Source organism: Lontra canadensis, unplaced genomic scaffold (assembly GCF_010015895.1).
Source record: "Lontra canadensis isolate GAN:19392208 unplaced genomic scaffold, GSC_riverotter_1.0 scaffold91, whole genome shotgun sequence".
NCBI lineage: Eukaryota > Metazoa > Chordata > Mammalia > Carnivora > Mustelidae > Lontra > Lontra canadensis.
The window spans coordinates 3,136,681-3,162,335 of record NW_022631085.1 but is presented as its reverse complement, the minus strand read 5'-3'; the positions used below and the strand labels follow the sequence as shown (position 1 = coordinate 3,162,335).

General features: G+C 55.0%; 1 protein-coding gene across 1 annotated transcript in view; it reads right to left on the bottom strand.

Moving 5' to 3' along the window:
* Positions 1-676: 676 nt before the first annotated feature.
* ABCC6 (ATP binding cassette subfamily C member 6) overlaps positions 677-25,655 on the bottom strand; it is a 45,470-nt gene continuing 20,491 nt past the window's right edge. Inside the window, exons 12-31 of the mRNA XM_032836226.1 lie at positions 24,444-24,647; positions 23,091-23,237; positions 22,155-22,242; positions 21,689-21,764; positions 19,927-20,053; positions 19,547-19,723; positions 16,934-17,101; positions 16,311-16,485; positions 14,811-14,886; positions 14,577-14,703; positions 12,854-13,061; positions 11,613-11,923; positions 10,011-10,210; positions 7,898-8,024; positions 7,061-7,162; positions 6,159-6,305; positions 4,290-4,448; positions 4,044-4,210; positions 1,447-1,641; positions 677-1,131 (exon numbers count right to left, since the gene is read on the bottom strand). Of these exons, the coding sequence (XP_032692117.1) occupies positions 1,023-1,131; positions 1,447-1,641; positions 4,044-4,210; positions 4,290-4,448; positions 6,159-6,305; positions 7,061-7,162; positions 7,898-8,024; positions 10,011-10,210; positions 11,613-11,923; positions 12,854-13,061; positions 14,577-14,703; positions 14,811-14,886; positions 16,311-16,485; positions 16,934-17,101; positions 19,547-19,723; positions 19,927-20,053; positions 21,689-21,764; positions 22,155-22,242; positions 23,091-23,237; positions 24,444-24,647 (3,090 nt within the window). The 3' untranslated portion in view covers positions 677-1,022. The remainder of the gene's footprint in view (positions 1,132-1,446; positions 1,642-4,043; positions 4,211-4,289; positions 4,449-6,158; positions 6,306-7,060; positions 7,163-7,897; positions 8,025-10,010; positions 10,211-11,612; positions 11,924-12,853; positions 13,062-14,576; positions 14,704-14,810; positions 14,887-16,310; positions 16,486-16,933; positions 17,102-19,546; positions 19,724-19,926; positions 20,054-21,688; positions 21,765-22,154; positions 22,243-23,090; positions 23,238-24,443; positions 24,648-25,655) is intronic.

The following is a 25,655-nucleotide window of genomic DNA, read 5'->3' as shown; positions in this document are numbered from 1 at the left end:
GGTGGCCTGTGTGTTGGTTCAGACAAGACGCTCCTTGGGCTCATCTACAAGGGAGGAACCACAGCAGGAGGTGTGGAATTTTCTGGAATCCTGTGGGGAGCTTTAAAAATACATAACAGGGGCGCCTGGGTGGCTCAGTGGGTTAAAGCCTCTGCCATCGGCTCAGGTCATGATCCCAGGGTCCTGGGATCGAGTCTCGCATCGGGCTCTCTGCTCCCTTCCTCTCTCTCTGCCTGCCTCTCTGCCTACTTGTGATCTCTGTCAAATAAATAAATAAAATCTTAAAAAAAAAAAAAAACAACAACGTAACAGAATGGAGAGTGCATCACCGCGTGGTTGCGGCTGGGAGGAAGGCGGGTGTGGTCATGATATGGCGACCAGCCCAACCGGTGGTGGTGAGGCTGGAGCCTGCACAGAAACACGTGTGACATGCGCAGACACGCACACACGTGCACAAATACAAGTAAAAGTGGGAAAATCTAACCAGAATCAATCAGTGGTACCAATGTCCATATTTTGGTTATGATGTCATACTGTTGTTTTCCAAGATGATGTTATTCGGGGAAACAGTAAAGCTACCCAGGAACTTTCTGGATTACTTCTTATAATGGCTTATCCATCTACAACCATCTCAAAATAAAGGGGGTAATTTGTAAAAAAAAATACATGCTCCATTGCCCCAGCCCAGTCCCGGGGATGGTGATTTTCAGCATCCGGCGGGGAGCCCTGGCATGGGTGGGTTTTTGAGTCTCTCAGGTGAGGCCCCCAGGCAGCCAGCGTGGAGAGCCGCGGGCCACTTCAGCTCCGGGGTGGACGGGGCCAGATGAGCCCTGATCAGACCGACCGAGGCGTTCCTGTGTCCTCCTGGGTCTGTGACTGGTTGCTTTCTCTGCCATTTTCCTCCCAGAGAGCAGAAGGGTCTAGACCCAACCCTGTGGTGCCATTGATGGCCCCTGGGTCACGTGTATCCCCAGGGCACAGCAGTCTCTCTGGGCAGGTACGATGAGGTGAGGGTTGAGGGCTCAGACCAGGCCCGATTCCTGCGCCAGCCTGTAAAACAGGCCCTGCTGGGCCAGCAGCTGGGTCGGGCTGCCGCTCTCTGCCAGCTGCCCCTTATCCATGACCAGCACCCTGCAGGGGTAGAGAGAAACGAGCCACTCTTACCAGCCCAGTCAGCCCTGGGCACTCTGACGCCGAAAGCCCAGTGTGTCTGCCCGGGTCGAGTCTGGCCCTCCCTGTGGTTTCCTGATGCCAAAGAGCAGTGGAAGCCTCTGCTGGGCCCGAGTCTTGGGCCTCCTCCCTCCCCTCCCCTCCCAGCATCAGTTCCACCTCCTGTAGCGTGCACACTCGCTAACCCATCCCAGCGCCCCTCCAGCTCTGAACCCCACTGCCTTCCTCTGCCGCTGCGGGGGTGGCGGGGGCCGGGGGCAGGAGAGGGCAGCGTACCTGGTGCAGTCCATCACAGAGCGCAGGCGGTGGGCGATGAGCAGCACCGTGCACCGGGCGAACCAGCTGCCCAGGGCCGCCTGCATCTGCAGCTCCGTGCCCGGGTCCACGGCAGCCATGGCCTCATCCAGAATGAGGATCCGGGTTTTCCGGAGAAGGGCCCGTGCCAGACACAGGAGCTGCTTCTGGCCCACGCTGGGAAAGAGTAGGAGGGTCAGGCTGGACACTGGTGTGCCTGCACGTCAGGATCGGCAGGGTCTGCCCACAGATGGGGTTCCCCCGACAGCCGCAGGAGTTGAGGGGATGGTGTGTGCCCACGCACGTCTATGCGTGCGGTCGGTCTCCCGTCCACAGAGATGGGAGGGATCCCCGTCCTGCCATTTTTGAGCACAGTGACCCGAGGCGAGACATTCAAACCCCGGTGCCTCAGTTTCCCTAGCAGTGAAATGACTATTTCTATTTGTACCCTGGGGTCTTCACCCTGTGCTGGACACACAAGCAAGTGCCTGTGCACGGTCACTTCTCACAATGACCTCCAAGGTGGTTACTGTATTAATGAGTCGTATGACTACTGAGGGTTTAAGGACAACTTAAGGCCCATAGACGTGCTCAGCAGTGTGCTTGCCACAGAGAAGGCCCTCGGCACCTGCGGGCTTCTCCTCCTCTAGTTACCAACAGGGAAGTTGCAGCTCAAGGTCACAAGGACTGTGAGACCCCTGACCCTCGATTGAGACCCAAGGGTGTCCCGCAGTGCTCTGCTGCTTCTCATTGTGGAGCCTTCCAGCAGTGTCTCTGGGGGACCCCAGGCAAGCCTCAGGCCTCCTGTGCCAATTCTGCAAAATGGGTTTCTTATTTCTTTTAATTTTTTAAAAAAGATTTCTTTCTTTAATTGACAGAGAGCCAGCGAGAAAGGAAACACAAGCAGGGGGAGTGGGAGAGGGAGAAGCAGGCTTCCCACTGAGCAGGGAGCCCAACACAGGGCCCGACCCCAGGCCCCAGGGATCATGACCTGAGCCAAAGAAAGACGTTTAACGACTCAGCCACCCAGGCACTCCCGCAAAATGGGAAAGTGCCTCTCTGAGGACTGTAGGGAAGAATTATGTTCCCTATATCTAGGCACTGTTTCAACAACTTGACTCAAAGAACTCCACCTGCTTACAGGAAGGAGATACTAACTGTAATTCCCATTTTACAGATAAGGAAGGTGAGGCCCAGAAGATTAACTTGCCCATGGTCCCAGAGCTGCTAACTGGGACATGTCTAAACACGTGGGAACCAAGCTACACCACTTCCTCTGTGTCTGGAAACTATTACCACCCCTAGTCCCTCACCCTAACACCAGTGGGGGCAGATGGGTTTCAGAATCCAGAACATCTTATTCCCCCCCCCCCCACAATTTTATTTATTTGAGAGCAAGAGAGTAAGGGGGGGCAGAGAGAGAGAAAGAATCTCAAGTAGATACTCTGCTGAGCACAGAACCCTATACAGGGCTCGATTTCATGACCCCAAGATCATGACCTGAGCCAAAATCAAAAGTCTGATGCTTAACAGACTGAGACACCCAGGCGCCCCCAGAGTATCTTGATTTTGAAAAAAACACACACCCGTACTCCTGACGACAGTATTATTCACAATAGCCGAAAGGTGGAACCAACCCAAGTATCCATCAGTGAATGAATAGGTAAGAAAAATTGGGTCTGTCTCTACAGTGGAACATCATTCAGTCTTAAAAAGGAGGGAAGTTCTGACACCTGCTACAATGTGGAGAACACTATTCTGAGCGAAATAAGCCAGCCACTTAACTGCGGTACCCAGAGTAGCCAAGTTCCTAGAAACGAAGCAGAATGGCGGCTGCCGCGTGCTGAGGGCTGGGGAAAACAGAATTGCTTCTTTAATGGGTAGAAGGCTTCAGTTTTGCGAGATGACAGAGTTCTGGAAATGGGTTGCACAGTGGAGAGGATGTACTCAAGACGACCAACCGTATGTTAAAAGGTGTTAAAGATGCTAAATTGTATGTGTATTTTACCACAATTCAAATTTATTTAAAAAGACATAGGCCAGGGCCTCTTGATTTGGGCTCAGGTCATGATCTCAGGGTCATGAAATTGAGCCCCATGTCGGACTCTGCACTGGGCATGGGGCCTGCTTGAGATTCTCTCTCTCCCTCTGCCTCTCCCATCCCCACTCGCACGCACTCTCTCTCGCAAAAAAATAAGAAAAAGCATCTACCATATGTTTACTCAATACCCCAGTGCGCATGGGGTTAGCCCCTATATCAAACACATTACACTTGCGGCAAAAGAAATGCTGAGTGGGATAAAGAAAGACCGTAAGTGGGTAAAGGTTGGGTTTTGTCCCCAGATACATGTAGGAACTGAATTTAGGGAAAAGAAACTGGCTACTCAGAGACTGTTGCTATCTGGGATTGCTGAGGAGTGAAGGCATTCGCACTGTAAGGACTGACCGGGGGGTAGTCCCACGGGGGAGGCGGATTGCCAGGGCATATTATCCCAGGCTGAGGCGGTGGGGGGAGCCTTGGCCACACCTGCTACTCCCCCAGCTCCTCCCAGGTCCTGAGGGGTGCGGGGCAAGCCTACCTCAGGTTGTGGCCTCGCTCGGCACACTCATACTGCAGCTGGCCGGGGAGGCTGGCCACCACGGCTCTGAGCTGCACCGTCTCCAAGGCCTCCCAGATGGCTTCATCTGTGTGCTCACTCAGCACGTCCAGGTTCGTCCGCAGAGAGCCAGGGAACAGGGTGGAGTCCTGGCCAGAAGGGGCAGTGGCTCAGAGCGGGCCCGGCTGTGCCTCCCACCTCCGCCCACCCCGTTCCCCCAGACCTCACCTGGGGGATGATGGTGATCCTGGACCGCAGTGTGTGCAACCCCACATGGGCAATGGGGACCCCGTCGATCCAGATCCCCCCCTCGGCCGCCTCCAGGAGCCGCACGAGGCCCCCGGCCAGGGAGGACTTCCCGGCGCCCGTCCTGCCAACAATGCCCACCTGTCGGGGGATGGGAGGCAAAGCTCGTTCTGGCCAGGCCTGGCCGGAGGAAGGCAGACCATGGGCTGAAGGGCCCCTAAACATCTGTGCAAGGTGTTTCCCCTGCATCCAAGATCCATCCGTCTGTCCATCATCCTTTGAGCACCCGTCCTTCCATCTGTCCCTCTATCCTCTCATCTGATTACCTTTCCATATACCCATCCCATTCTATCCAACCTTCTTTCTGGACATCATTCCCTTCCCCTCATCTCTCCCATCTTTCCCGCTCTACCCCCGCCCTTCCGTTTCTCCCTCCTTCCACCCTCACCCATCCTTCCATCGCCGTCTCAACCTATATCTACCCCGTCCTTCATCCATTCTCCCTCCCAGCCCAGCCATAGCTCATCCGTCCATCCATCTGCCCATCATTGTATCCGCCTCCCCCCCATCCTTCCTCAGTGTTCACTGCTGCATTCTCAACGTCTGACACTCGATGGAGGTTTGGCACGATTTGTTTAAGAAGTGAATGACACATGTCACCCATCATGGGACAGGCACTGTTCTAGCCACCAGGAATAGAGAAAATAGGGAGTCCTTGCTCCAAAGAGCTCCTTGTGTGGTCTGGGAGATAGTACAACTGAGTATGCTTCATTTGAATACAGAGGAATGAACAAGCCCCTTATATAATCAGACTCGGGGCCTGAAGTTGCCTGGGATGGGGGGGTGAACAAGGTAACCAGGGAAGGCTTCATGGTGGAGGGATTCTTGAGTGGCATTTTGAGGGATGAAACGAGTAGGAGTTTGGGGAGGGGGATGATTCCATGTCAACCACACTAAGTGCTAGACTGTCGACTCCCCGAAGGCAGCACCGGGTGCCCACGTGGCCTGCTGAGGCAGCTGACCCACCGTGTTGGCTAAGTCCCAGCAGGGCAATGCACAGAGACTTGGGCTCGGCCTTGAATGCCAAGCTCAGGAGTTTGGGCTTTTCTCTAAGGGAAGGTGGGAGCAGAAAGCAGGTCTCAAGCAGGGGAATGACACAGCCAAATAAAGATCATAGGAAAACAGACTAGAGGTACTGAAATGGGAGGCTGGGGGCTCAGGGGCCTAGAGCCATCCGGGGGGAGACAGGAAGGAAGCACAACTGGGTGAGGAGTCCATGGGACTAAGCGCCTGTAAAATGGGGTAATCCTAGTACTTCTGCATAGGGCTGTCACAGTAAAACTGCAAATGGCAATAAAACCATTGTTAAACCTTTCTGCAGTATTGGCGATGTCCCAGGCCCTGTCCAGACAGTGTCCGGGTATTAACTCAGTGAAACTTCACAACAGCTCTAGATTGATACTATGATTTCCGTTTTAAAGATGGAAAAACTGAGATCAAGGCATGAAGTGACTTGCCCAAGGTCAGCCATGGCAAAGCCAGGAACTGAGGTCAGGCAAACTGGATAAGGCACATGGAGCATTCAGCTCCCTACCCCAGCACATAGTAGGTGTTCAACTAAAGTCATAGGCAAAAAGAAAGGAGGGAGTCGGGGAGATGCTTCTTGGTTGAGACACCAAGGTGGGTGTGTGGTGCATTCCACCAAGATGGTGGCAGGTTTGGGCGAGAGTGTAAGTTCAGTTAGGGGGTGACGGATACATAGATAAGGGGAGCCGAAGCGGAGTGCGGGGGCAGCAGTGCTTGCCCTGGGCCTGGCCTCCATGAGGAGGAGGATGTGGGAGAGCTGCTCACCTTCTCTCCAGCGTGGATCTTGAAGGACACACCCCGGACAGCCAGTGGGAGCTCAGGATGGTATCTCAGCCCAAAGTTCCGGAACTCGATCTCCCCGCCGTGAGGCCAGCGGGACCAGGCGGCACAGGTGGGCAGCCTCCAGGGTGCCTGGGGCAGGAGGGGACACAGGATCAGAGGAGCCTCCCTCTGAGGTGTCTCATGAAGTGGCCCACCTCTTTGAGGTTCAGTTTCCCCTTCTGCAAAATGGATATATTTACTCTCTTTTATAGGTTGTAGGGGATATGGAACAAAATAGTATCTGGAATTATAAAAATAATGCTGGCACTGGCTATTATTATTATTAGCCACTATTAACTGTCAGATGATACCTTCTCTTCCTCTAGAAGGGGTAGACACTCCCCTTCGTCTTTGGGAGGAGGGCGAGATTGCACAGTAGGGGTCATTAAGTAGCTGCTGGCTCTTCCTGGGACCTTGACAGGGCCCACCACCCCCGGAGGCCCCGAGGAACAGTGGGCCCGTATGGAGTGGCTGCAGCGTGCCTGGCCCGCAGTCCTTCCCCGTGGGGTCTCCCACACCCCTCCCGGCACACCTGCCCTTGTCCCTCCCCGAAGCGGATCCTGTGTTACTCTAAATTCGCTGGGAAGCCTCTGTGACGTTGCTAGCACACAGTTGTTACTGCGCTGTCCCACAGCTGTTCCTTATGGTCCCCTGTCACCCAGAATGACCTGCTTTGCCCAAGTGAAGAAGCACAGGAACCAGGATATGTCCCAGCCCCGGTCCCTCTGCTCTTAAGCATTCCTGCTGCGCTGACTGCACCTCCAGCCTTCGGTGCTCAGGGCTGTCATGCCTGGAGCGGATCTAGACTCCGGCCCGCACCCCGGTCCCCCGTCCTCCACCGTCACCTCCTTGGGCGTCCGGTCATAGTCCTTCATCCGCTCCACTGACACGATGCTGCTCTCCAGGTCCGTCCAGCTGCGAACAGCCCACTGTAGCGTCTGGGTCATCTGGTGGGAGAAGACACCTCAGGCCGGCTTCAGTGAGACCACCCCGCAGGCTTGCCTCAGCCCCCGCCCCGAAGACAGTCCCCCAGGTCCTGGGACAGACAAGGGGATGGGGTTTGCCTGCAGCTGCCAGGACCCCCCTCTTCCTTCAGTAGAACTGCAGTATGCTTAGTAGAAAGGAGCTTGTCTAACCCATCTTGACGCAGGTGGGGAGACAGGACCAGAGAGGGTGCGTGGCCCTCCCAAGGACACGCAGCAGGACCTGGGCTCACTGACTTGCATTCTGCGATGTTTCTAGCCTGATTTGCCATCATTTTGCCTCGCTGTAAAATGAGGATAGTAAGAATATCCCTGCTGGGCTTGTGGGAGGAGTTAAATGAGTTAATATTTGTGATGCTGTTAGAACAATGCTTCATTCATAAAAAATGCTACTTAGATATGTATATTTTTCCTCCACAGATAGGATCTGACATTAAGTATTGTTATTAATAGTTAAAATTCAGCGAGGTACTACATGTATATATATATGTTTTCTCTATATACGTTATCTCAACTAGTCTTTATAAGGTATGAAGAGATGACTGCCCCATTTTTCAGATGAGCACACTGAGGCTCTGTGAGGGGAGACTGGCCCAAGGTCCAGGACGGTCCCCCAGCTGCATTTTCCTCACGGGTTGGCACTCTGTTCCTTAAAGGTCCCCCTGGCAGGGGTCTGTCAGTCTCCGGTGTTGGGAGTACCTGGAGGGCAGCGGACACGGAGAAGCCCACGAGGCCGGCGCTGAGGTGCGCCTTGCTAAGCACGGCACACGTGGCGGCCGCCAACACCAGCACCTTCCCCAGCAGCTCCAGGTTGACAACCAGCCACCTGCGAGGGGAGGCAGGGAAGACCGGCTCAGCGGGGGACCCTCTCTGCAGGACTTGCTTCTCTGGGCACAGGGCCTCGTCATCGTGCCAGCTTGAGTCCCGTAGGGGTCCCCAGCCATGGTCCCCTGCATACCCCGGGCCCCACCCAAGCTCGGTGGGTGGGGGAGGTGGATGACCTCCTGTCTCTTCTATGCCCCACCCACAGCCTGGCACACCATAAGTGCTCAAGTCAAGTGTTGCCATGGTGCCAACCTTCTGCCTGGGGTGTGCCTGGCCATATGCCTTCCTTGTGCTCCCCCTGCCTGAACCCAACCCCCCTTTTATCTTCGTGCTCATGTTGGCTTGAACGTTGCCTCCTCCAGGAGTTCTCCTGGCCTGCTCCTCCCCTTTCTCTCTCATATGTAACTGATAACTTCATAGCAGTTACCACCCTTTATAAGAAAACTATTTACTCAGTCCTCGATCATCAGTCTCCATTGCCAGATCATGAGCTTGGCGCAGGCAATGGCTTTGTCTTGGTCATGACTGTGTCCCCAGCACCTTAGCACAGGGCCCAGCACTTAGTAGGGGCTCAGTGACTAATATATTGGGTGGATGAATAAATATGCAACCCCTCCTGCTGGATTTCTACTCTCCCATTCATCCAACAAGCCCATATTAAGCCCCGACTGGATGCCATGCATGCTAGAGGTGCTGGGGACACAGTTTTGAAACCCCTGTCTTCAGGGAGCTCTGGGCTTTACTACATATGGTATCTCGTTCTCCAAACAACCCCACAAAATGGGGTTGTCCCCATTTGACAGGTGAGGACACTAAGGCTCAGAAGAGTTAGGTATGTGCCCAAATACACACACGTAACAAGTCTTCGAAGCCACATCGCCCTGACCAATACCAGAAAGCATGCATCTTTCCCAACAGGTCATGGATTTGCAAGGGAGCAGCCCAACAAATGAGTAAGTAACCGGCTTCCTAGACGGCTGACCTTGAGACAGTCCCTGTGTTTCTTTAAATGCCAGTTAAGCCGCCTGTGGAATGAGGTAACATCTGGCTCCTTACAGTTGAGAAGATTCAGTGAGATGTGTCATATGTGACACGGAAATCACTGGGCCTTCCACATAGTAGGCGCTTTCTAAATTTTCAGAAGGGCTTTCCCCGCTAGGCTAGGATCCTGGGAAGACTCAGATCACCCAGAAGGCATATGGGAGTGAGACATTGCCCACAGCCACACGGCCTGAGTCACAGCTGGCCAGGGACCCAGGGCACAAAGGGGAAAGGAATTCACATTTACTGAGTGCCTACTGTGTGCCTGGCCCTCTCCACACTATGGCACCTGGATTCAAAGCCTGAGTCCACCACATACTGGCTGTGCACCCCTGGGCAAATTCCTAAATCTCTCTGTGCCTGAGGTTCACCATCTCTGGAACAGTCTCTGCCTGGTGAGTTATTAGGACTAAGTGAATAGATCCGTGTACAGTGCCCAGAACCCTGTCGGGCATGCAGGAAGTTTGTTACAAGTACTAGCTGAGTGTATTTACAAAATCCCGATAGCCACCCCATGAAAGCCGTACCGCTCTGACAAATGAGGCTCAGAGAGGTATGTAACTTGCCCAAGATCGCCCAGCTAGGAAGTTGCAGAGATGGGATAAGAGCCCACGCCTGTCTGTGCTCAAAGCCTGCGTTCCCGAAAGGAGGCTGAGGATGCTTCTGTAGCTGCTCTGCGGAGCCATGGAGGCCAGTCCAGGGGCCTGGCCACAGAGGCGTCTTCCCCCTACCTGCCTGCTCCCGGCATGTCTACAGGCCACGTTCCATCTGCTCATGGCACGAACCAAGGGCCCCCATGGGATGTAGCCTCAGTTTTATCCCTGCCTTGCTGTGTGACCTTGGGCAAGCCACTTGGTCTCTCTGGCCACACACTATGACCCTCAGTCTCACTCGTCTGGGTTCCCAGATGGAGTACTATTCTTCTCTGCCCCCGGGCTCTTCTTACCTCTCGGCCACCAGCCGTGGGAAAGTGACTCTCTGGCTCTCGTCCACGTATGCGTCATTCTGAGCCACAAAGGGGCACTGGGCCTGGAAGGCTCTGACCACTGCACTGCCCTGGAATGTCTCGGCCACATGGGAACACACGCACGAGTGCCTGGCTGACTCCAGGCGTCTGAGCTGGCAGAGGCTGGCCGCATATAGACTCTGCAGTGGGACAGGTGTGGAGGAGAAAAGTCACCGACACAGCAGCACAGGGGAGCCTCGATGACACTTTCCGACCAGGCTCCGCTACCAGCTTGCTCTGTGACCTTGGGCTAGTTGCTTTCCCTCTCTGGGCTCCCAATTCCTTGCAGAATCAGAATTACATGCATTCTTTTTCTGGGAAGCTCACCCTCCCGTGGCCCAGCCCAGAGTGAGTAAATCAGAAGCTCTGGTGGGGTCCCCTTGGCCTTGGTATGTTTTAAATAAAACCTTCTGGGTGATTCTCATGCACAGCCAGGACTAAGAAATCCCTCCTCTGGTGTGACTGTCTCATTCCCAGCTCTGAGGCCCCCTTCTTTACTTAGGGCCAGTCGTTTTTGGAACAAAACCATAAAGGACACGGAAGGTAGGTGGCCAAGTGCAACTCACTCTCTTAGCTGGAGCTCCCGTGCCAGGTGCTGGGAACCTAACAACACACAAATAACAAGACCGTTATTTGGTGTGAGTTGCCGTTTGCACACAGGCCAGGAGGCTGTGCATGGGCTGAACACCCAAGCTGGGTGCTAGGCTCTTTACAAACAGCATTTACTAATAGGAGGTGGACGTTCGTGGGCTTCACGGTTTATAGACAAGAACACCTAGGGCCCAGAGGGATAAAGCAGCTGCTTCGGGTCTCTATGGCAAGTAAGTGGCAGGGCCCGGATTCAGACCCACCTCCACCTGCCCCCAAGGCTCTCCCTCCCTGAGTTAAGAGGACAGAGAGACCACAGCAGTGGCTGTGGCTTTTGTCCTAGGACCACAGCTTTTTTTCTACTCTATTTCTGATTTCCTGGGGTGGAGGGTGAGCTTCCCTCACAGTATCTGCATCAGTAGGTCCTGGATGGGGCCCGAGAATGTGAGTTTCTAAATAGCTCCCAGCTGGCACTGATGCCGTGGGTCTGAGACCACATTTGGAGACCCATGGAGTGAGGACGGAGACAGGGACAACGTCTTGGTGACCGGGGCCCACTGTACTTCAGGAACGTAAGCCATTAGATTCTGTCCTCTTGTTCCAAGCTAAGGAGGCAACTGCTCAGGCAACAGCAAGAGTCAACCCTAATATGACAGCCTTTGAGACCTTGCTGTGTCTTCTTGGTTTCTAGATCACTGGGAAAGATCAAGCTGATTCCAGCAGCAGCACGATGTGATGTGAGCTACTGAGAACCTGGAGGGGAACATCTGGGAGATGGAGATGAGTAAAAAGTGTTGGAAACACATTGTGGTTTCTCTGCCTCTGGGAGTTCTTCTAGGGACGGTCCCCAGATGCCCACTGGACAGAAGCTCCCACCCAGAATCCGGCTCAGAGACAGGGGACTGGCTGAGGTGACTTGGGCTGGCCCTGGGAACCTCCTCAGTCTCTTCCTACCTGAAGCCCAGTGTACAGGGCGACCAGCGGCAGGATGGCCACAGCTGCAAGCGGGGTGGCCACCATAATCGCCAGAATGGCCTCCAGGAGTCCAAAACCATAAATCAGCAAGGACCGGACTTTGTCTGGGATGTCCACATCGACTGTGTCTGTCTCCTTGGAGAAGTGGTTCAGCAGGTTCCCGAGGGGGGTCCGCTCAAAGAAGCCAATGGGAGATGGCACCACATCCCACAGAAGTCTCCGGAAAAGCAGGCTGGATGCCCGGATCCCCGCGAGGAGCACCATGGCCACAGAGGCAAACAGCCCAAGGGCTGGGGGGAGAGAAAGAGAGGGTGGCAGAGCATGAGAGCTGAGACCGCCCCCAACCACCCCATGGTGGCCAGCTTCTGTTTTGACTACCTCGACAATCCCTTGATGAACCACCCTGTAGCGGGCCAAATAGTGCGCCTCCCAACCCTGCAAACTCAAGTACCCCAGGAACCTCGGAATGGAACCTTATTTGGGAATAGGATCTTTGGAGATGTTTTCAGTGAAAGATCTTGAGATGATACCACTCTGGACGTAGGGTGGGTTCTAAATCCAGCGACTAATATCGTTACGAGAAGAGAAGACAACCAGAGGCATGGTGAGGGGACGTGAAGACAGGCACAGACGCTACAAGCCAAGGACTGCTGGTCCCCAGCAGAAGTGGGAGAGAGGGTGGGACCGATGCTCCATCAGAGCCTCTGAGAAGAACCAGTCCCGCGGAAAGCTCGGCTGTGGGCTTCTGGCTTCAGGACTCCGAGAGATACATTTCTATTGTTCTGAGCTACCAAGTTTGTGGTAATTTCTGTCAGCTGTAGGAAACTAACCTAACCCCTTCCTCCTAATGCTGATCTGTGTGCTCGGGATATCACTCACGTCCCTCCCCATCGCTGAGGTGAGGCAGCCAATCCAAACACCGTGGTTGGTCTGTCCCTGCCCGAGTCCTCAGGTGCCCCTAACAACTGGGGGCCAAGATCCTGCATTTATTTGTTGATGAGTCTGGTACAGGCTTTGGGGGCTCCAGGAGAGGAGGGAAGTGCCGTGTCCCCCATGCCCCCAAGCCTTAGTGGATGGATGCAGGTCTGCCCTCGAGGCCAGGATGTTTGCACGAATGCTCAGGAAGGAGATGGTAAGCCATGGACAGGCAGACCAGGGATCCCTGAACACCTCGGAGGGGGCTGAGAGGATGGAGAGTGAGGAAGGCCAGCAAGGGGTACCTTGGAGGCAGCCTAGGAGCCCGAAGATCGAGCCCCGCAAAGCTGCCTGCGTCTGCCGCCCGTCCACAGTGGGGTCGTCCGCCCACAGGCTCAGCCAGTAGCTGGAGCAGAAGGAGGCCACTTGCTGGCAGAGGAAGAGGAAGAGTACATAGAGGCAGAGTGGAGCCCCTACAGCCCGTAGGTAGGTCAGGTACATGGTGGCCTTCACCTGTAGCACATGGAGGGGAGATGGAGGCAGAGAGAGGCCCCGGGGGAAGGAAGGAAGGAAAGACCATGTGAGGCTCTCAAAACACATTGACAGGGCAGATGGAACCATGATGCAGACCTTATCCATCTTCTCTTGGTGTCCCCCACCTGGAGCACCATCTCTCCTTAAGGCCCCCACCTCGGCTCCAGACCCCCTTTGTCTGCAGAACCCTAAGAGGTCCAGTGGGAGCTGTAAAGGGGATGGGTGGTGGCACTTTCTGGCTTGGGAGTGATTTACTGAGCACATACTATAGGACAGGCATAGGTCTCTGTCCCCGTTGTAATTCCCACCTGACAGATAAGGAAACTGAGACATAAAGAGGTTTAGACCCTTGACTAAGGTTTAGCTGCCACAAAGCTGACATTCTTCACGTGGCTGTAAGCCAGAGTGAACTTCTGGAAACATTCAACCCAACCCCATCTTGCTGTTGCTGACCTGTTCATGGCTTTTTCTTGCTTTTAGAAGAAATTCCAAACTTCTAGTCTATCTCTCTAATCTTACTTCCTACTATTTGCTGGTCTCATGGGATCCCCTTCTTTTCTCTGGCACCCTAAGCTCCTTCCCACCCCAGAGCTTTGCACCTGCTATTCCCTCTGCCTGGAATGCTCTGCCCCTGCTCTGTCTGTGGCTGGTCCCCAACCCATTGCCCTTCTTTATTTTTTAATAGCATTTATCGTTATCTGATACCACCTTGCTCAGTTGCCTGATTGCTGACTATCTCCCCCCACTAGTAGGCAGTCTCCTCCAGAGCAGAGACATCACCTGGCATGGAGTGGGATTTCTGTACATGTTTTCTGGGTGGGTGGTTGGGTGGGAAAAAGGGTGATTGGGTGAATGGGTGAATGAATGGGCAGGAGGGTGGATGGGTGATCACACAAGTGAGTGTGTAGATGAGTGGGTGCATAGGTGAGTGGATGGATGGATAGACTGATGGCAGATGGGTAGATGGACGGGTAGATGGCTGGATAAATGAATAGGTGGGAGGTTGGGTGAGATAGATGACTGAGGAGATGGGTAGGTGGATGGATGGGCGAGTAGGTTGGACAGGGTGGGTAGGTGAATGGGTGGAAATGGAGAAGGACTGAGGAATGAATGAGTAGGCAGGCAGACGGATGGGTGGGCACAGCGTCATAGAAGAAAAAAAATAGTTTAAGCTGCAAATTCTGAGTGTCCTAGATTGAGTCCCAGGTTGGTGCCTTGCTCGCTAGACGAACACAAACTCTTTAAGACCTCAGTTTCCCCATCTCTAAAATATGACTATCATCTAATTCCAGGACAGGTTGAAAGCATTAAGAAATATGAAGTATCTGGAGTCTTACTTGGCACACAGCAGGCGTTCAATAAAGGGGAGTCTCCCTGCTCCTGCCCAGTGCTGTATCTATCGGATGGGAGGTCTTGAGCCCCAAGGGGTGGCGGGGCGGGGGAGGTGAGCGCCATAACAGTGGACGCAGAGGGGAAGGAGCAGCTGGCGTTTACCCTGCCATTCTGCACGCTGTCCTCTGCTGTGGGCTGTCCTGCCCACTCGGGCTCATCTAGGACAGCCCCTGTCTGGGCCTCTGAGGTGGTACCATCCTTCCCAGGGACTAACTTCATGGACCTGCCACTGAGAGGAAAGGAGGACAAATCAGTTTTCCTGTCTAGGGGGTGTGTGCACCCAACCCTCAAGGCCACTGGTAGCACTCCCTGTGCTTAGCGCCACAGTGGACTCACCTGCCGGGTCCACCTGTGGGCCTCTCACATCCAGCAGAGCCTCTGGGATCCTTGGCCTCGGTCATGAGTTCTGTTTCTGCAAGGTGAAAGGAGTCCTGTCACATGATAGGGGTCAGTACTCGGGTTCTGGGCACTGGCTTTGACTCTCACTGGCTATATGGCATTCACTTGTGTGAGCACCTGTTTCCTCCCATCCGGATCTTATAACTGCTCTCCATCCTCCCTGGGTTCTTCTGGGAACATTAGTCCTTCAATCACTCATTCATTCACTCAGCAGACATGATCACACACCTGCCACAGACTTGTGCCTGGAATGTTCTTTTCTGGTAACTACCCGCCAACCCCAGGAGTCACCTCCCCGAGAAAGGACCCTCCCTCCGACCATCCCCCAGGCCAGACAGGTTCCATCTCCAAGCTTCAGGATGGTGGCACTGTGAGTCAACACTTGGGATTTCTACCAGGGTGAGCCAGTGCTCACCAGATGTTTTCAGACAAGGCAGAGCCTGGGGCTGGGGCCCCTGACTGTGTCCTTGCTTTGTCATTGTGGCGGGGGTCAGGGTGGGGGCGGTGTCCAGCCTACTCATGAAAAAGCATGTGCTCTGGAGCCAAGCTGCTTGGGTTCAGCACTACCCACTTAGAAGCCATGTAAGCCTGGGCTTGTTCCTTTACTCTGCACCTCAGTTTTCTCCTCTGTGAAATGGAGGTGAGACAGCCCTGACCTCACAGAGGCACTGAGATGATTCGATGAGCTCGAGCATGGGAGGAGCCACTCATTGTGGGCTCACATTGGTGGCTTCCCTTCTAATGCGTGGTCATTTTTCCAGCACGTGTTGTGTTTTCTGGTTATTAGAAGCCCTAGCTATGGGACACCTGGGTGGCTCAGTTGGTTAAGTGTCTGCCTTTGGCTCAGGTCATGATCCCAGGGTTCTGGGATCGAGTCCCACATTGGGCTCCTTGCTCAGCGGGGAGCCTGCTTCTCCCTCTGCTTGTGCTCGCTTGCTCTGACAAATAAACAAAATCTTTAAAAAACAAACAAAAAAAAGCAGCTGCAGCTGCTCTAGCTAGCATGTCACAGGCCTTCTGGCCTCCAGCCACCAGGTGACCACCTTGCTCAAGCCCTGTAGCAGTTAGGAACCCAGACGGCAGATTTGAACACCCCCAAATTCTAACCTTGTGACCTCAGAACATGTGTCTTTGCCCAGTTTGCTCATTAGAAACAGGGCAGCGAAGACTGCACGTGCCTCGTGGGGCTGTTGTGCAGATCTGATGAGATAAGTTATGTAGAGACCCTTAGCACAGTCCCTGGTTCACAGCAGGTGTCACTGGCTCTAACGGAGGGGATATGTGGCCTCTTCAGAGTGCTGTCTGCTTCCAGGCCTGGGCCCCCACGAAGGCTGTGGCCAGAGCATTCTAGTCATACCAGTGGAATCCTTGGAGCCTTCTCCCCAACCAAGGGTGGCAGAAGTCAGCCACAGCCAGCCAGCAAAGCCCAGCCAATACCTCCATCTCCACTGTCTCCTGGATGACTGGCTGCATCCAGAAGGCGCACCAGGGCCCCCTTCCTGTGCAGAAGCTCCTGGTAGGGACCCATCTCGGCGATGGCTCCATCTTCCAACACCACGATCCAATCAGCGTGGGGCAGGACGTGGAGCACGTGGGTCACGAGAATCCGTGTCTGGCCAGGGAAGGGGTAGAAGTTACACTCCTGTGTTTGACCCAGTCTTCCCGAGCTGGGTGGAAGGGGGAGGCAGTGTCCTGGGGCTCAGTGTGGGGAGAGCTCCCCTTCTTGTACTCCTGCTCTCTTTCTTTATGTCCCAGCAGAGCAATAGAGGGTGTCCTTTAAGCTATGTCTCGAAACAAGAAGACTCAGGCTTCCCCTGAACCTGGCCGGTGACCTGAGGGAGCCTGAACTGGGAACAGTCTAACCATGGGCCCAAAAGCAAGAACTGGCTGCCGCCGTGGGCCACTGAGATGGGGACTTGTTTGTCATGTGGCATTGTCAGAGCCAAAGCCAACCACTGTAGAGGAAAATGAGACTCGAGGAGAGTGGTGGGGAGACAGACGGGGGTTAGGAAGCCCCCTGCCTTTGGGCTGTGAATGCTGACATGTTTACCCGAACGTACCGTTCCATGGAGCAGCCCACTAGGCCCGATGACCTGGTTGAAGACGTGCTGGCCAACGTGGGCGTCCAGGGCCGCCAGGGGGTCATCGAGCAGGTACACGGCAGCTTTCCTGTACACGGCCCGGGCCAGGCTCAGCCGTTGCTTCTGGCCCCCGGAGAGACTCATGCCCTGTGGCCACAGGAGAGGGACAGGGGCTTGGTGCACACTTGCTCATCAGAGTGAGGGCCAGCTCCCCATGCCCTTCCTATGGGGTCACCTGCCAGCTGCAAACGCTTGCTCTCAAGCCAGCGTCCCTCTCGGTCTCCACCCAGCCAGGCTTCGAGGAGGAGTTAATCCGCATGCTCTGCGCTATCCTCTCCTCCCACCCACTTCTCCCTTGAGTCTGGCTTGTATTCTCTTTTCCCCACTGTATGGTTCCGCCTTCCTCAGGGACACCAGTCATCTCCCTGTTGTCCAACCCAGTGCTAACCTGTCAGTCCTTATTGTCTTTCATTCATTCGTTCGGTCATTCATTCATTCATTCATTCCACTCTCATTTTCCACATATGGCTACAATATACCCAATGTTCTGTGCTCCAGGGATACAGCAAGCAACAAGACCCAGTCCCTGCTCTCATGTACCTTATGCTCTAACGAGGGAGGATGGGAGACACGTCATCAATAAACAAGTAAAATATATCACCTGAATGAAGACATGAAGAGTAACAAAGTAAAATTAGCATGTATGTTGAACCAGCATGAGCAGGTTTGCTGTGCTGGGTAAGGTGGTCAGGTAAGGCCTCTGCACTAGGGGGACATTTGAGATGAGACCTGACCGAAGTAAGGGATGACCCATGGAGCCCTGGGAAAGAGCTTTACAAACAGAGAGAACAGCAGGTGCAAAGGCCCTGAGGTAGGAAATATGCTCTCAGTGTTTAATGACCATCATGGAGAGATCCATGCGGCTGGGGTGAAACAGAAAAGGGGAAGCAATGATAGGAGATGGAGTCAGAAAAGTGGGGCCAGACCTTGAGAAGCCTTGTTGCAGACACTCAGGACTTTTGCTTTGACTCTGAGGGAGATGGCAAGATCTTGGAAGATTCCAAGGAGAGAAAGGATGTGGTCTGCCCTACATTTGAACAGAATCCCTTTAGCTGCTGCACTGGGATTAGCCTATCTGGCATGAAGACAGAAATAAGTAGGGCAGCCATGTAGGGGTGGTTGGACAATACCAGAACACTCTGGGTCTGCTTCGAAGGTGGACCCAACAGGATTTGCTGATGACCAGATACACGGGTGCATGTAAAGGGGAAAATCAAGGATGACACCATGGTTTGGGATCTGAGCTCTGGAGGGATGGAGCTCTGGTCGATGGGGATGGGTCGGCAGTTCCTGGGGGAGCACAGGTTTGGTTTAGGATATGATAGCAGGACAGAGGTAAGGGGAGGCAGGCACTCCTTCCTTCTGCAACACCCTCCCTTGGCCTCCAGGATGCCCTGTCCTCCTCCCTGGACAGCCCTCAGCCACACAGGGGCCCTCTCCTCTTCTCCAGGAAACCCACTTGTTCCCTTAATAGCAACCCCTACCTTTTCACGCTCCACTCCCTAATCCAAAGTAGGGCAAACTTTTTCTGTAAGGGGCCACACAGTAACTATTTTTTTAAAAGATTTTATTTATTTATTTGACAGAGAGAGAGAGATCCCAAGTAGGCAGAGAGGCAGGCAGAGGGTGGGGGGGGGGGGAAGCAGGCTCCCCGCTGAGCAGAGATTCCCAAGGCGGGGCTCCATCCCAGGACCCTGAGATCATGACCTGAGCTGAAGGCAGAGGCTCAACCCACTGAGCCACCCAGGCACCTCAACACAGTAACAATTTTTTTTTTTTTTAAGATTTTTATTTATTTATTTGAGAGAGAGACAGTGAGAGAGAGCATGAGTGAGGAGAAGGTCAGAGAGAGAAGCAGACTCCCCGCGGAGCCGGGAGCCCGATGTGGGACTCAATCCCGGGACTCCAGGATCATGACCTGAGCCAAAGGCAGTCGTCCAACCAACTGAGCCACCCAGGCGTCCCAACACAGTAACAATTTTAACCCCAGTCTCCGTGACAACTGCCCATCTCTGCCCCTGTCATGCAAAGCAGCCATTGACCGTGGCAATGATTGAGTGTGGCCATGTCCGCATAAGACTGCATTCGAAAAAATGCACAGTGGACCGGATTTGACCTGGGGGTCATAGTTTGCTGACCCCTGCCCAATCCGTAGCTCCAGATGCATAAATCCTATCTATTGGACATCTCTGCCCCAGACCCTTTGGTGAGGCCCAGAGGGGAAGCTATCTGACTAATGTCATCCAGAAAAACACGGCAGGGAGCCCAGATCACCTGACGCCCTGCTGCTGAAAGCCTCTGTCTACCAGTCCCTACCACGCCTCTGCTTTCGTCTCTATTTGTAATCACTCGCTTATTAGCCACTATGGATTGAGCTCCCATTTGGCCCTGGGCGAAGCCCTCTGTCTGCCCCGTTTCCCTGCTCCCTTGTCTCCTCTTCGTCCCTCCCTCCACACAGCCCCACAGGTCAGGGAGGCAGTTGGTCCCGAGCTCCGATGCCTCCCCCTGGCAAGAAGGCCCTGAGACCCTCACCTGCTCCCCAATTTTGGTGTGGACCCCAGCAGGGAAGCTGCTCACGTCTGGCCACAGGGCGCAGGCTTCCAGGACCCTCTCCAGCCACAGCGGGTCCAGCTTCTGCCTGAAGCACACATTCTCTACCACGGACGTGTGCTGGACCCAGGCCTCCTGGGGCACGTAGGCCACGGAACCCTAAAATGCAACTCATTTGGCCATTAAAAAGCTGATAGGGATGGAGGTAAGAGCGATTTTGGAGAAGGAGGAGAAGCGGGGAGGGGCGGGGAGGAAGGAGGTTAGGAGAGGGGAAGTGGGGGCAGGATTGGGGGGAACAGGGAGGAATGGGAGGGCTTTGAGATTGGGGGACATTCTAGCGACGGGCAGTGGGGCAGCCTCACCTTGATGCTCACCGATCCCTCCACCTTAGACAGTTCCCCGAGGAGGGCAGACAGCAGCGAGGACTTCCCTGCCCCCACGGCACCGACAACAGCCACCAGACGACCCTGCGGCACAGTGAGGTTGATCCTGGCAACAAAGGAGGGGAGACATGTCCCTGGGCAGGGCCCAGCTTGAGTCTGGGCAGGACTGGGGAAGCCCAGACGGAGCCAGCCTTCCCCGTGGGTGACTCCTCCAAAAGTCTTTCCCTCTCGCTGTCCCTGTCTGACGACTCAAGCAGCCATCTTCGCCACGCACGTGCGTGCGTACGTACGCACGCACACGAGCGCGCACGCATAAGGCACGCACAGCCCACGAGTCCATGCACGCAGCCTCCCCCACCAAGTCAGAAGAGCGCACACACCCGTGCACACCCCACATGCCACATACATGAACGCGAGCACACACACGGACACGTAAGCACACCCACAAGTGCACACGCATTTACACAAACACACCTGTTCACACCCACAGACATGTACCCACACACACTCCCTGTTGTGGCAGAAGAGGTTACCCGCCTTGCTCCGGTCTACGTTACTGCTTCAGGCTGCTCATCACGTGCCCTCTGCCCCTACGGTGGGCCGCAGCCCATCCCCCACCCTATTGCCAGAGGGACTGTTAAAACCCAAGGGGGATCATGAGTTCCCTCCGCTGCTCCCCATTTCACTCAGGAGGAAAGGTAAAGTCCCAGCCATTCCCGAAGGACGCCTAACCTCCTATTGCTCTGTCCCTTAAGCTGCTCTGCCTGGGCCTCACTGACCTCCCCTCTCTCAAAGACCGCAGGCCAATGGTTCTCAAGGGGGAGGGACGGTGGCCCCCACCCACATGTCATTTGTCATACCTGGTGGGGGTCGCTGCTAGAAACTGGTGGGTAGAGACTGGAGGTTCTGCTAAACATCCTACAAGGCCTGGGACAGCCCCTACAACAAAGAAATCTCCAGCCCTAATGCTGAGGTAGAGAAACCTTGGTCTAGACACACTCCTGCCTCAGGACCTTTGTACTTGCTGTTTCCACAGCCTACAAAGCTCTTCTCCCAGACACTTGCAAGGCTAATTCCTTCCCTTTATCATGACCTTACTACTCATCCCTCTCCCTTGACATCACTCCCTTGCCCTAATTTCTCATTTGGGTGCCCCCATCAGAAGGTCAGCCCCAAGAGAGCATCACCTGTGTCTGTTCTCTCCACTCTGTCCCCTGGGCCTCCCACAGCGGCTGGCACACAGCAAGCATTTAATAACGACTACAAAGTGACTAGATGACAATCTACTTGAAGACTTCCCAGCGTATTTTTCTTTCCCTTCTTAATGGGGTGTTGGGATTGGACTGGGATCTTCTGTCACAGAGACCCAGCCAGCACTGGGAGGCTGGAGGAGACCGTGACCCAGGGACTGACACAGGAGAGAGAGAGAAGCAGATATGGCAGGCGAGGCCGGGCCGTGGGGGGCCTCTCGGCTAGGCCTCTCTCGGTGTCATCTTGGCCAGCTTGAGGAGAGGGGAGGTGTCCTTCCTGACCAGGGAGGCTCAGACTCTCTCCTGTTCCTCCATCTCCAGGAATCTGGCTTCCCCAAAACTCTCTGCCCGGGGCCGGTTCTACCGATCTCCCTACCAGCCGCAGCACAGACTAACCCAGCCTCCAGCGCCCAGCTGTCGGAAGCTGCTGGAGCCTCTAGCGTCTGCCTCCTGTCAACGGGAAAGACGTTTCCCGGGAGGCCGGGCTGTACCTGCGCAGGCAGGGCGTGCCCTCCCGGGACCAAGCGAAGGTGCCGTCATGAACGCTGACGCAGGTCTCCCCAACAGCTGTGGGGCAGAATGGGGAAACCCAGGTAAGCCATGCTCATCGCACCACGGGGCCTGGAACCCCTCTGATTTTATTTCCCAGCTTGAGGAACACACTGCCGTGCTTATCTCCCTGGCCATTCTGCATGAGGGCAAGGACCTGGTTGGTTGGAGGGTTCAAGGCCGTATGCCCAGAGTGGCACATAGTAGGTGCTCACGAGTCGCTGCTGAATAACTGGGGGGAAAGCAGCATTGCCGTCCTTGTTCCCACGGTACACGGCTGACAGCCTCATCTGCACGTGCCATCCTAGTGCCAGCAGCCCCTCACCTGGGATTTGGTCAGGGGGGCTGCAGGGGCGCTGCCGGTCCTGTCACCCCTCCCGCACCCCTCCTGGCAAAGTCTGCACTCACGGCATCTGGAGGGACTTGAGTCCACAGCCCCAGGGTCCACTTCTTCCAAGCAGAGGAAGGCGGCCAGACGGTCCAAGGACACCCGGGCCTGGGGAAACCAAAGCCCCAGGTCACTGGTGCCCAAAGAAAAAAAAAAAAAAAAAAAAGAACTCGAGCTTCGGGTGTCTGATGCCTGAGGATGTGGAATAGCTTCCGGTCTCCCGAGCCCAGTACATTTGTAAGGCATTAGCACAAAGCTTTGTGGGTCACAGGAAACAGTGTCCATGGAGGTGGGGACCATGATGGTGACAGTGACCTCCCAGCTCCTCTCTCCTAATTAGCATAATAGGGACAATGGGGCTGCTGCCCAGACGAGACCCAGCAGGAGGACGGAGGCTTGTCCAAGGGAGTCATCAGACCATTATCAGAAATAATTCTGGGGGTGCCTGGGTGGCTCAGTGGGTTAAAAGCCTCTGCCTTTGGCTCGGGTCATGATCCCAGAGTCCTGGGATCGAGCCCCGCATTGGGCTCTCTGCTCAGCGGGGAGCCTGCTTCCTCCTCTCTCTTTCTGCCTGCCTCTCTGCCTACTTGTGATCTCTGTCTGTCAAATAAATAAATGAAATCTTAAAAAAAAAAAAAGAATTCCAAACATTGTCCCCCTAGGGTGTCTGTTTAAATAGGGATGCGTCAGCAAGGCCACTTGCCTTCATCTCCATCACGGCCCAGTGTGAGTGGAGACAGCAAGAGACGACAGTCCACATAAATAATGCTTGGTATGGAAAGGGAATGGGCAGGCTGGTGCGTTGCTGTATCCTCTGCGCCTCCCTGCTTCCCTGTGCTGTCCCCCTCCCCCCGCCCAGCCTCCTCCCCTGGGGGCAGTGTGAGGATGCATGGGGTTGGGCCTTCACACTAAACCCCTGCAAGGCTGCTGAGGGCCTCCCTGCCCCACTGCCTCACCTGGATCACAGAGTTGATGGAGAAGGGCAGGAAAGCCTGAGCCTTGTTGAGGATGGTGAGGACCGTGAGGGTCACAAATGCTTTCTCAGCGTCCATGGCGTTCTCCTCGGCCACCAGCGTGTGGACAGCAAACAGAACCAGTGCGACCTGTGGGGGGGGGGGCACAGGGGCAGTGACAAATGAGCTGGGAACCTGAGCCAGCGGGCCATCTCCGGGGGCCTGTGTGGCCCAGCCGGCCATGTTGGAACATTCCCCTCCATCCGCCCCTCACCCCAAATTCTGCTAACCCTCCGGCCTCACTCCTTGTTCACGCAGCTGTGCAGTGTTTCTTAAAAAGTACGAGTGTCTTGTTGAAAGGAGCTACGTGTGCAGCCCCCATTCTGGACCAGCAACTCTTGGTTCCTGGCATCTGGGGACGCCATGACGTTTGATTCTGGTAGCATGTGGGAGGTTCTAGACATGGGTGGGACTTGTGGTTCTAGAATGCCTTGAAGACAACCCTGGAGTTGTGCACATCAGTGGCACCTGAGCGGAGGGCCCTGGGCACTGGTGGCATCTGTGGTTCCGGATGTCACTGGGTGATGTGAGTTCTAGGTGTTGGCAGTGTTTCAGTTCTAGGTGTCACTTGGTGATGACACGATGGTCGGTGGGTGTAATGGTGACTCAGCCATCCTGCTGGGGAGCTCTCACGGTTCTGAGTGATGGTACTTGTGGTTCTGAGTGTGGATTGTGTCGGCAACCCCGATGCCTGCCCCCATCCCCGGGGTGGGGGGTTCTCATCCTTCTGGAAATACCAGTTAAGGTCCATCTACCACCAGCCTTGAATATCGTATGAGGAGCTTGGATTATTTATTTAAGTATGTGGCAGTGAGCCATTGCAGGTTTTTAGCAACAGCGTGACGGGAGTCAGAGCTGTGCCTTGGGAAGGCCGATCGGGCAGCAGTTAGTGAAATGAACTGGAGGACAGGACAGGCACTGTGCCCGTGTGCGGCCGCGGAAGCCATGTGATGGCCAGCATCAGTGCGGAGTGGAGTTCTCCCCCTCCAGCTCCCTGCCCCTGTGCCAGAAGCAGTGGCAGTTCCAGATGCCTGGCACCTTCTACAGGAGAATGACAGACCTTATTAGCCACGACCACCTTCAGGGGAATTATCTAAGTGGTTAGCTGATTCAGCACAAAGCAAGGATCCCTGACAGAGGGAAGGATCCAGGAGAGCTACATTTGAGCGATGGGGTGGCCTGGAAAGGATCCAGGATCTGGGGGGCACGGGGCACCACCTACCTCAACCCCCCACCCCCACCCCGAGCACTCCCTCCTTTAGTCTGTGCTGTGCAGAGAGGCCAGGGTGACCTCACCAGAAACGTGGACACTTGGAAGGACACCAGAGACATGGAAAAGAGGAGGTTGGAGGTCCTCAAGGCGCCCAGCTCCTGGCTCCGGATACGCAGGATTCTTTCTAGAAAGGCTCCCTCCCAGCCGTGGGACTTGACTATCTTCATATTCCCCATGATGCTGCTCGTGAGCCGTGCCCGAGAATCCTTCTGCCTCATGTGCTCTTGCTGGGACCGGAGGGAGGAGGAGGGCAGAGGTCAGAGAAATGTCAAGAATTCCCCTTCTGCAAAACCATCACACCCCGCCTTTAGCAAATGCTGTTGATTCTCCCTCCATGCCAGGCCCCAAACTGTCTACCTTTCAACATCGCCGTCCCCACCATCCTGGCCCAAATTGTGGTCATCTTGCCCCTGGACCACTGTTGGTGCCTCCTCCCTCCTGTCCCTGTGCTTCAGCCCTCACTGTGGTGGGGATAGATCATGGGCCATCACAGAAGGAAGCAAGACTGGGGTAGGGGTGGAAGAGACAGACCCCTGAACCAGCCTGGAATGACATGAGAGCTATGATGAGGAGGGACTGAGCACACAAAGAATGGATAGATGAGGTGAACAGGATAGATGGAGGGGACAGCATGACCCAGAGGACAGACAGTGTGGTCCGGGAGGGTGTGGGGGAGGGGAAGCTGGGCTGGACCGTACTGGGACATGGAGGTCAGCCAGAGGAATGTGGGCTGTTTCCCTGTGTTTCACCAAGGAGGGGCATCCTCCCCAGGGCAGGTGTGGAGAATGCCTTAGAGGAGGCCAGACAGGAGGCTCCAGAAACGGTGTCTGTGAGACCAATCTTTTTCTAGCTTCCCTTCCTCCCTCCTTCCATCCAAGTGCCAGGCGTCCTTCTAGAAGCTGAGATCTCATCGGTGCATATTCCCAAGCGCTGTGAAAGTTCCAGTCTCAGGAAAGAGAGACATTAAATCCAAGAGCCAGGCACGAAGTGACAAGTGCTATGGAACCAGACATCACAGGCCAAGTTGACTAGCTGCAAGGCATGAAGGGGAGGGACATGTTGCTATGGTAACCAGGGGCCAGTGAGGGCTCAGGGGTGGGGAGACAGGGCCCTCTTGGGGGAGGGCTAGTCCTAGGCAGAGGAAACCAGAGGAGCAAAGGCCCTGAGTAGAGCTTGAGGATGGGGGGAGGGCAGTGGGGGCGTGGAGTGAGCCGGGGCAGGGGGCCAGGAGGCGA